Source organism: Hippocampus bargibanti, linkage group LG14 (assembly GCF_051943395.1).
Source record: "Hippocampus bargibanti isolate YZ-2025 linkage group LG14, ASM5194339v1, whole genome shotgun sequence".
Classification (NCBI taxonomy): domain Eukaryota; kingdom Metazoa; phylum Chordata; class Actinopteri; order Syngnathiformes; family Syngnathidae; genus Hippocampus; species Hippocampus bargibanti.
Window position 1 is genome coordinate 5,272,295 of NC_142747.1, and position 12,093 is coordinate 5,284,387.

At 42.9% G+C, this 12,093-nt stretch overlaps 1 protein-coding gene across 1 annotated transcript in view; it reads right to left on the bottom strand.

Moving 5' to 3' along the window:
• LOC148888071 (cell adhesion molecule 2-like) overlaps positions 1-11,815 on the bottom strand; it is a 185,287-nt gene extending 173,472 nt beyond the window's left edge. The window contains exon 1 of the mRNA XM_089014235.1: positions 11,668-11,815. Within this exon, the coding sequence (XP_088870361.1) occupies positions 11,668-11,731 (64 nt within the window). The 5' untranslated portion in view covers positions 11,732-11,815. The remainder of the gene's footprint in view (positions 1-11,667) is intronic.
• Between the last annotated feature and the right edge of the window lie 278 nt (positions 11,816-12,093).

Here is a 12,093-nt window from a genome sequence, read left to right on the forward strand (position 1 = left end):
CAATGACAGAAACAAAAATCCGATATTCAACCCATAGAAAATATAGGATTTTTCTTTCTCTAAAAAGTAGTGAATATTTGATTTGACAAGGGGACCCCCCCCCCCACATACACACACACACAAAGATGCAACAGCACGAAATAGATGATGCAAACACGAGCGCCTTCACGAGCGATTCCCCGACGTTTACTCCGTCGACGTTTACTCCGGGAGCGTGCCATCTGCCATCACCGCATTTGACATTCATTCCTACCGTGAGACATCTGCAACTGCAATGCTTCCAATACTTGATGCCGAAATGAACTTTTACTGAGAAGTGGAGGGGGCAGCTGGTAGGGGGTGAATACATTAAATCAGCAACAACCTTTAAAAGTTACTCATTCATATTTGCATTCATCTCAATCGAATGCTTTCAATTAACGGCAGACATTTCTCCATTAAATCACAACACATTTGATCGTATTATTCCGCAATATTTATGCCTTGTGTATGAAAAAGCGTACGGCCCACAACAGAATCTCCTTTCAAATAAGCGGCGGAGCAGAACATGTCCCATCTGTGATAAGCTGTTTGAAATAGCGCAGTGACAGAAACCCCCCAGCGTGGGATCCCGCAAGGCGCCCGACGTCTTCAACATGAGACATCCGTGTATCCAATAGCGAGGACACAAATCAGGCAACTGATGTAGTCATTGATAGGTGAGCGTCCCAAAAATTAGGTCACAATGTGAACATTTAGTGTGGCCAAGAGTGCCGTTTGAAGGATTATCGAGCCCTCGTGTCTTGTCAGTTTTGTCCAAGAAGGATGGTCTGCGACCTTCAATCACATCTGTGATTGACATCGTTCAATTGTCATCGAAAGCGCTGCTGCACAGCTAGTTGTTTGCGGCTAAACTGTTGAACGCTGGCATGACGCGTCTTTACACACAATCGCTTGGGCGGTAGTTGAAATGATTTGAATTATGACGACGTGTTTTGAAGGTGTACCTTGCACAAAGGCTCCATTTCGAACACATTTTTTGGAGATATTGCCACATAAAGCAACTTGTTCATCTTCACATTTGCATGTTATCCTAAATGTCGCCAGCCAAATACAGAATGTATTCCAGCCTTGGTAAACTTCTTCTCTTGCTTTTCCCGTCAGGGGTCGCCACAGAGAATCAATGTCCTCCATCTAACCCGGTTTTGTGCATCCTCTTCTCTCACACCAGCTACTTTCATGTCCTCTTTGACAACATCCATAAACCTCCTCTTGGTCTTCCTCTCGGTCTCCTGCCTGGCATTTCAAGTCTCAGCATCCTTCTCCGATATAGTCAGTCCCTCTCCTCTGGACATGTCCAAACCATCTCAGTCTGGCCTCTTTGACTTTCTCTCCAAAGCCTCTAATATGAGTTGTCCCTCATTCCTGATCCTATCCAACCTGGTCACTCCCAAAGAAAACCTCAACATCTTCATTTCTGCTACCTTCAGCTCTGCTTCCTCTTTTCTTCAGTGGCACTGTCTCCAGTCCAAACATCATGGCTGGTCTCACCACCGTTGTACACACCTTTCATTTCTTCCTAGCTTCTATCACACATCACACCGAACATTTTTCTCCAGCCGTTCCAGCCTGCCTGGACACGCTTCTTCACCTCTTTGCCACACTGTCCATTGCTCTGGACTGTTGACCCCAAGTACTTACAATCCTCCACCTTCTTTATCTCTTCTCCCTGTAGCATCACTCTTGTACTTGGGTCCCTCTCGTTCACACACATATATTCCGTCTTACTTCGACTGATTCCTCTTCTTTCCAGGGTATACCTCCAACTTTCGAGTTTCTCCTCCACCTGTTCCCTGCTCTCGCTACAGATCACAATTTCATCTGCAAACATCATCGTCCAAGGAGATTCTTGTCTAACATCGTCTGTCAGCCTGTCCACCATCGTAGCAAATAAGAAGGGGCTCAGAGCTGATCCCTGGTGGAGTCCCACCTCCACCTTGAATTCCTCCGTCACACCGACATCACACCTCACAACTGTCTTACAGTCATGATGCACGTCTTGCACCGCTCTGACATACTTTTCTCTCACTCCAGACTTCCTCATACAATATCACAGCTCTTTTGGATTGGATTTGGATTGGATTGGATTTGCCTTTATTAGTCTCGCAGTGGAGAAATTTACATTTCACAGCAGCAAAGTTATGAAAGAAATGAAAGTAGTAGTAGTAGTTTTCTGGGCAAATTTTGAGTTGAGCCATGTCAACATTTATTAAATGTTGTATGTCAAGTTAAAATGACTTATACACCTGCTGATGTTATCCTGGATCAACGACAAAACAACAAGAAATGTGTCATTCAGTCGGATTGTAAAGTTTTGAGTAACAAGAAACATTCTTTGATGAGAAAAATCCCAGGTGACAGCCATGCATGTAAAAAACAAAACAAAAAGGAAAACGCCCACCATAGAGGAGTTTGTGGAAGAAAAAAAATCATGGGGACACTTAGAAATAAATCGTCTTTTTAAGTGGTTGGTATAAAGAGCGGAAGCGAGGAAAACGTGATCACCTGCCAAGGGATTAGGAAAACAAATCCTGTCTGTCACTATCCCGTCTTGATGCGGAGATGGAGCTACGCGCGCGATTGGATCGGGAGGGAAAGCCAAGAAGTCGGAGATGATGAAGGGATTGCCTCGTTTCACAGTGGAAAAGTGTTTTGGGTTCGCTAATCCTTTGCATCTCTTGGATGCTGCTTGATTGATCACTTCTCTTGATTCTGAAGAATCCTGGAAATTTTATAGGGCATGTGGCATCAGGTTAGATTATTTTCGAACTATTTTTTTCTTACGAAGTACATGTCATTTACTCACGGATTTCTCATTTAATAAGCACCATTTCCAAACGTACGTATTAACACCACGTGGTGTATTCATTACATAGCGGATGAGCTCAGTGCGTGCAAACATTGAATAGGAAGCGTTAGCTAGCCTCTCCTAATTGAACGATAATGTGTTAGCACTCTTTTCCTTCTCTCAGACTGTGCTACAATGTTCGAGAGTAGACCCAATTATGGGGATCTGCTGTACATGTGCAAGTGCTTTTTGACATGCCGGTTGGGTGCTCTCTGTCAGTCGTTTCCATGGTTACCATTAATTCAGCATAATGATGATAACACGGCGAAAACAAGAAAAAGTTTCCACCGATGATCGTCATATCAGTGATGGGCAAGAAAGAGTTCTTGGAGTTGCGTTCAGGAGCCCTTAGTGCAAATAACTGAAATTAGCATATTAGTGCTAAAATGGAAACACTCAAAACAGATACAATGCAGTCATAACAACAAATCATTGTAATGCAAACAATAAACCATCCATCCATCAATTTTCCAGACCACTTTATCCTCAGGGTAGGGGCGGAGGTGTGTGAATGTGTTTTCTTCACCCTGTCAGGTTTGTTTCATCTTGGCAGATTTTTACCGATAGTTGTCTTTGATACTTTGTACTTTTCTGTTTGGATGACATTGATGTGTTTTATTTTAGTACAATTTGACAAATCAGAATCAGAAAAATCAGAAAACCTTTATTGGTCAATAATACAAAAATACAACAAAAATACAACATGCTACCCCCGCCTACCTGCTTATTTGGGATCCACAACCATCACCACTTCGCAAACTCTGACATATATGATGATGGAATTTGTTGCTATGCTATATGGTGCGCTACAATCACACACGCTACCCATCGCTAGTTTATAAGAAGATAAACTTTGTTCGGTTATGGTATTTTATGAACATTTATGGTGGTTTTGTGGTGCTGCTGTGGTATGCTACATGTTAACATTGCTATGCTAAATGTTTGTAAGATAGATTTCTGCGCTTCCCACATTGGTTGTCGTGTTATGCTAGTTTATGTTGCTATGCTAACTTTCATTTCCCATTCAATTGCGGGTGATTCTGTCTTGATGTTATTGCCTATGTTATGTGAGGCTAGGTTATGTCTATTATGCTAATTATGCCAGATGTACATTGTGCTATGTTAAGGTATGCCACGCTCTGCTATCCTGATGAAGTTTTAAATGTCTTGTGGTTATAATTTTGGGGCGAAAAAGACAATTCACATTTTCAATCAAATGTCCTCCAGTTCGACACATGATAATCTGCTCGTCTTGTTTGTCCAATGTGTCAAAGTCTGCCATGAACGTTTTCTACTCTCTTTCATTTCTATCTGGTGACCAAATGACAGGAGCAGTGGATTATAGTCCACAATGGCAAATGCGAAGACAAAAATGTGCAAGATCCCCCGCGGAGTGTCTCAATCTTGCATGACAAAGACTTTGAGGAGCTAAGAATAAAAAGCGTTATTTCATCTTTCACCTTGCTTTTGGCACAAACAAATCTTATTAAAATATCCCCAAGTGGAACATGTAGGCAAATGTCATTCTCAGTATGACTTTCCACACATCACATTTGGTTTCAATGTGTCGCTTGGAGCACCATGTGTGGCCAAAATACATATTTATTTATTTATTTATTTATTTATTTATTTATTTATTTATTTTATACCACTCTGAAATTGCCTCCATCTGTCTGAAACATTTTGCAACACGAAGCAGGTGCGGTAAAAAAAAAAATTTGACAGTAAGCGGTTACATAAGTCCTGTCCTGTTTGACTCGACTAGCATCGCCAATGACACCAAGTCAAACCATTTGAAACAACGTCAGCTAAGGGTCACATGGACTTTCATTTTCAGGCCAGGACTTTGAGAAATTTCTCAGCAGACATCTTGCCACCCGGCCGCTGCCAATGGGCAGCAGCCGACCAAAAAGGCAGCCTTCAATGACCCGTTTTTTTGGACAATTTAGCTTTTTATCGTCTCTTTTTCTCTCTCCACGGTGGCTGAAGACACAAAAGCCTCCAGTAAGTGCAGCATGTCCATTTGTAAAAAGCCGGCAGCTTCCCGCCGCGGCGCTGTGTATTTATGGCGCAGTGATGGTGGCCCCCGAGGTTGAGAGTGGTCATTATGTGGAGGCTTGCTACTGCTCTGGTGGTTAAGGTCACCTGGAGCATAGCACGTTGGTGACTGAATGCGTAATTATGTTTGCCCGGGAACAGGGAGAGAGGGGAAAAAAAACGGGGCAGCGGGTGTCAATGGCTGCTTTGCCACCCACAGTGAAGTACATACAGCAGAATACTTTGGGTGTTTTGAAACGTATAAATACAGAGAAATGTTCAACGTAGAAAAGAATGGGAATAAATAGACGTTGAGGGGCAATAATACATCTTGAATATACATTTGGTACATGTGTAGTTCAAAGAACCCAAATAAAATTAATATTTGTGGGGGAAAAAAATCCCCCTTCACACCCATAACATAAAATTTTATATCACAGAATAAAATGAATTGTGTTCAATATTGTGGATTACAGTCCTGCCTCACATTTTTTTTCCTCTGCCAATTGGCTCTCATCATTTTTTCCCCTCGCTCCATCTTCTGCTCCTGCCACCCATCCCCCCCCCCCCCCCGCCACCTCCCACCCTCCATCGGTATGCAGCGGACGTACGGACCACGGCTGATCCCTCTTTATGAGGACATGCGAATCTGAGCTTTTATCTCCCACCTTGCTTTGCAAAATACATACGGCTGCATACTACGCTAATGCGCGTCAATCTCCAGAATGGCATGCCTTGAAAGACGGAGGACGATGTGAATAAAAAAAACTAAAAATATATATAAAATATATATATATATATATTCTCCAAATATTTGTCTGTTCTATAATTTTTGCCGGGGGTTACTCAATTACTGAAATAGTCAATAACAAACCTGGGAATACACAAAAAAAAACTGCTTGAAAATTACAAATTTGCGACTGAAATCAAGTCATCGATTACGTTCGACCCAAATTTTTTAGTTCACCTTTGTGACCCCCTTTAAAGTTCGAAAAATTATTTTAAGCAAACAACTGGAAATATGGTGGGTTCTGCGCCCCTGTAATAGGGCATGACAAATAGCATTAAAAAGTCTCAAAGAACTGTGTCGGAAAATAAAACAAAGTCTCACTTTTTAGGCTGAAGAGTCCAGAGACGAAGTTACTGCTAGCTGGCCTGCACACGGCTCATTAGCTTGCACGCTTGCTTTCTGCTGTTTCTCGCAGAAGTATATCGGAATCAGAAAACCTTTAATGGTCCCACAATATTGATGCTAACGTTAGCATGGGGCTTGTTATTGTGCCACTGATATTCAACTGTTTAATTCATGGTATTGTTTCATTTCAAATTAGAATCACGGCAGAAGCTTTTCTCTCCACAAAGGTGAATCCTTTGACTTTTTTTACTCATGTGGCATATTTAAAAGGGGGTGTTTACCTGTTTTGACATCAACGGCCCTAGGTCAGTGTCATCAAATCAAACATTTTATCGGCAAGCCAGATGCAATCATCAAAAGAGCCATAAATGGCTCGCGAGCCATAGGTTGCCGATCGCTGCCTTAATGTAACCTTTTTTCATCGCAATTTATCTCAATCTGTGTTTGAGGGATCCACTTTCCGTAGGCTCTGCAAATCCCTGTCATGTACAGTGGGGCCTCGGTTTACGAACACCTTGTCTTACGGATTTTTCAGTTTATGAACGTTAAATTTATGAAAATTAAACTTTGGCATACGCACTACTTTTCGGGATACACATGGAGCGCCACCCCACCACGGCTGGCAGAGTAGTCTTCAGCATAATAACACCAAACCACACGACCGACCAGCGCCCCAGCCGGCCTACCTTTCCACACCCCCTTTCTCTGAGTGCAGACGTCGATTGTCTTCAAGGATTCATAATGGATACCTTTGCTGTTATGGGACCGAAAAAGACCCCACCACAGGCTCGTGTTCATCCGAAGAAGACACAAAACAAAACTACAGTTGAGGAGAAGAAGGAGATCATTGAGAAACACGAACGAGGTATGCGTTTGTCTGACTTCATGGCCCAGTAGCAATATGCTAAGTCCACCATTGCTACCATCCTTCGCAACAAAGAAGCCATTAAAGGTGCGTGTGTTGCTAAAGGTGTTACCGTGCTGTCAAAGCAACTGTTTCAGGCAATAGAAGAGGTTGAAAAACTTCTGTTAATTTGGATTAACGAAAAGCAGCTAGCCGGCGACAGCGTGAATAAAGAAATAATATCAGAGAAATCACTTTTAATTCACTCTGATATCGTCATGCGGCAACCTGGAAGTTCGCCGTTTACTGATCAATAATGATCAATGAGGGATCATTCCTCGAAATGATGAAAGAAGAAGGCTACGTTCCTCAACAAGTATTTAATGCAGATGAGACAGGCCTTTTTTGGAATAAGATGCCGAACCGGACTTTCATAACACAGTCTGAACCCCATTCCATCATGCCATCAACGACCATCACAAAGGTAAGTAAAATGACTTTATTAAATAGTACAGTTTATTTCTTTAACTACAGTCCTTATGGAATGTGACTCCTTCCAAACAGCAATTCTCTCCGACCTGCTACCCCATTCCATCAAGCCATCAACGACCATCACAAAGGTAAATAAAATGACTTTTTTTTCACAGTGCAGTGTATTTCTTTAATTACAATACAATAGCACATTTATTATACATAGAATAAGGTATATTGGCTGTAGTTTTCAGGCTTATTTAGTTGAAAATTCTATTTTATAGAGACTTGGGAACGGATTATACTCATTTTAATGGTTTCCTATGGGAAATTAATTTTTGGGATACACACTTTTCACCTTCCACACTTTGTCTGGGAGCCAATTAAGTGCGTAAGCCAAGATCCGACTGTATGTGCTTCCATGAGTGAGGACCTTGAGGTTTTGTGGGTCTACTACATGTCCACTAAATGAGCGTGATAACCAATGACGCAGGCGTTTTCTATACAAGCATGCACACAGTGTCAGATGAAACACAAATGCATGTTCTCAGCTATCAAGTGGCATAGAAACGTGCCACCCCGCCGTATGCGCTCCCATGAAAAATTACTCTGCGTAGGTGGCAAAGCAATACTGCAAATATAGAAGAAAGCAGTTTAGGGCAGAATAGCACTTAGTGACGCACCTCCAATACTTTTTTTGACAGGTTCTTCATTCTCCAATGAGCGCTGTGACAAAAACGAGGCAGCAGAGGAGAAAGGGAGAATGAAAGTCTTCCCTTCCGAGTAAACAATCCACATCTCAAACTTTTTTACTCATTTCGCTCAGAGTACCACTAATGTTAAAAGTCAGGAGTGTAGTAGGCCTAAATGTTTACATTGCAGAACCCCATAGAAGGGACAAAAAATTCAGCGTTGATGTTGTAGTAGTGATTTAATTGACGGAGATCAAACGCAAATGGTACAGCAGCACAGATAGACAAACATATACAGACACACTAGAAACTTCATTGATAGGTGTGTCCCTTGCTTGTATGTTCTTTTCAAATTGTACAGAGGGCTTGTGCGGGTTTTTTTTGTTGAGTCTGATTGATGGGATATTTTAACCTTGCAGTCTACACTCTGCCTTTGAACTATCAATCAAGTTGAAACAAGTCCAAATGTCACTGTTTTCAATCCATTTTCTCACCTTTCTACTTTTCACCTGTTTTTCTTTGTTCATGTGGTCACTCCCCTCCTGCTCACTCCTCCTCACTGCTGCGTGTGTCCTGCTGCGTGTGTCCCCTCCCTCCTCTACCACAGCTCTTGACCAATCACGTGCGGCCTTAACCGAAGACTGGGGGCGGGGAATAGAGGGGGTAAAAAGCCTGCTGCCATTTCAGGAGCTCCAAGAACTGGCTTTATTTGCGAACAACACATCACCCATTTTCGCGATACGTGTGTTTCCCGAAAAAGTTTGTATGTCAAGATCATATTCTCGCGAATTTTACGTTCGTAAGGCGAAAAGCTCGTTAGCTAAAGCGTTTGTAAGCCGAGGTATCACTGTATATTCTTTATCCTCTGCTGAAACCAACTAATATGATGAGAGACTTCTAATAAACCGATACTGGTCATTGATCAACATTGACTGCACTTTTATATAATATTCTTAACTCATACATTGGGCATGTCATGACCTATGGCACTCAAATGTAGCAAATTAACAACGAAATTTGATTTTTAGAAATTAAGAGAGAAATTACAAAATATGAACACTACTGTTTTTGGAGGGGTTCTGTTTTTCTTTTTTTCCCCGACTAAAAATCGACAACCCGAAAAGGATACTTAACTCAAACAACATTCAAGGCGTAATTTAATCTGTGGACAGGGTGGCTCTCTTTCACCTTGACCTGTAATTTCATGTTTGCTGTTAGAAGACACGAGATATCATTGCACCCTCCCCACCCCTGACAGTACAGTATGTTCGTCACATGAGTCCACGTTGGGATGCAAACAGAGCCATAATCAATAAAATGTGCGGCAGCAGAACTCCTAAAGGCTTCTGCGGGCACAAAATGGACGCTGTGACAAGTTGAGAATCAGCATGTTTGCCTTAATCGATACAGCAGAAATGAAACACGCCACAAATTGACTTTTTAAATGTTACGGAATCTGCAACATTATGGGTGGGGCATAGAAAGTGCCTCATATGTTCATCAGATTGTAGATTACACAAATTTTCAGTTTTCGTTTGATGTGGTTGATTCTGATGCCGAAAAAAAAAAAAAACATTGACCACACAGCCAGCCTCAGACAGATCAATATTTACTGAACGCACAAGTGAAACGTCAAATGTTCGGACTTCAACGTAACACTTGTTGTTAAACCCGTACACACTTCATATTTTATTTTGAAATTCTGCTTTGCGAGCGGCATGTCTCCAAGGGGTGTGCAGTCTCTTTTAAGGACCACATACAGCACATGTGTCAAAGTCAAGGCCCGCGGGCCAAATCCGGCCCGCCACATCATTTTTTTCGGCCCGCGAAAGCAAATCAAACTTGTTAAATTCCATGATGATTGCTAAAATCTGAGCCAAAATTTCATATTTTTGGATGTTAACCACAATAAAAGTCATTATTCTTGACTTCAGATTTGAAAATGAGTTATTCATTAATTTGCTGTGTGCTCTTTATGTAATATTTGAAGGGATTTAAACATTCTAATGGGTTCCCCAAATTCATAACGGCCCTCGAGAGGAAACCATAACTACAATGTGGCCCGCGGCAAAAAATGACTTTGACACCCCTGACATATAGGATAAATGGAATGAGTGAAAAGCCGTTTTGAAATTTTCTGATAACAGCTTTCATGAAAAGACCAAAATAGCTACCAAAAAAAGCTGTTTTCCATCCATCTAGTCAAACTTTTTTTTTTCCCTCAGTGATAAACATACCAGAACGTGAAACATGGGCAAGTCTGCGAAAAGCATCTCTCATCGGGCCATCGCTGGATGGTAGGCTATTCTTTTGTGACGGCACAAAAAACATTCTTCGAAATGGCACCAAAGTCTTATTTGGTCAAGACCACCAAACATTTTTTTCAGGCACAGCAAACGAGTTTTGTGCATCCACAGCAACCCTCGTTGGTTGCTGACAACCAGCGGTGCGCTGCATTTATTCCTGCTCACCCCCCTCCCTGGCCCCGTCCCTCCCTCAGATGTGTTTCATCAACAGTAAATTCCACCCAAATCAACAGTTAGGCATGCCTGATTTGTCAATTAGGATTTCTTAACGGTGTCTTAAAAGACGAATTGCAGATTTACTAATATTGTTACAGTCACGCATATTTTGTATGGTTATTAAAAATATACCAAACATGTTTGAAGTTACAATATAATACAATGCATATTGATTTATATGGCGCTTTAACATCAGCTGAAGCTGTAACAAAGCGCTTAACATGGACAACTAAAGCAGCCACAAAGACAGTAGAAAGCACACAGCGTTTTTTTCCTAAAAAGTCAAAATGGTGCATACAAAAAATACTTGTAATGGTTGCAAATTTTGCAGAAAAAAGAAATCAGACTTTTTAAAAAAATTCATAGGGGGGGGGTCGACTCACCCACGCACCCTTCCCGGTTTTTAAGGGCGGTGGCGGCTGCGCGTGCACAGAAAGGGTGGGGCGATCTGGGGAGGGTGACGTTTTAGGAGACTTTTGCAATTGGGGAAGAGAGGGAGGGGGCACCTGATGCCACAGCTGCACACGATCTAAGAGCGTCGCATCTGATTGGCGCACGCTCAAACTTACCACAACAAAACCCATTTGACACAGGGTATGTTATCCAGTCCAACACGCACACACACACGCACGCACACACATGCACACACACACACACAGGCACACACACACACACACACACACACACGCACACACACACACACACACACACACACACACACACACACACACACACACACACACACACACACACACACACACACACACACACACACACACACACACACACACACACACACACACACCACACACAAACACACGCACACACACACACATGCAGACGCACACATCTTCTGCCCTCCTGCCAACACACAAACTTGTGTCATCATCGGGCGCACGCACGTGCACGTGCGCGGCGTAACTTCCATGCACTCCACGGCACGCAATACAGATGATGGAGAATCGGATGCTTTTTTTTTGTTCTTTGATGTTTTGCCTATGGGGTCCTCACGCACACCACGCCCCGGTTTTTGCAGCGTCAACCCCCCCATCCCTCTCCCACCCCCTGTATGCACTCACCTCCAAAAATGCTTGCGCCCAGGCTGTAGAGGAGGAAAAGCAACTGCCGCTGGCCCATCATCATTTTCACTTCTCAAGTGTTACGATGCCTTGTCGTGACTTGGCACTCCGCAAGTGGGGGGGTGAAGAAGGGGAGGGGGTTGGGGGTGGGGAGGTCACCTGTCCAGACGGGGATGCGCTGACTTTACATGGATGAACTGAGTGGCGAAGAGGATGAGGATGCTCCAGAGAAGGAAGAGGAAGGAGGGAGGAGGCTGAGGAGTGGGAGGGAGGGGGGGCAGGCAGACGGTCCTCCTCTGAAGTAGGACGATGCTGACTACTCGTCGGCAGCGCAAACGTGCAACCCGCGGCTCTTGTGCTGCTCGTTGATTGGATGACACAGAGGAGATAAAGCCACGCCCACTCTGGGTTCTCAAATTGGGGGTG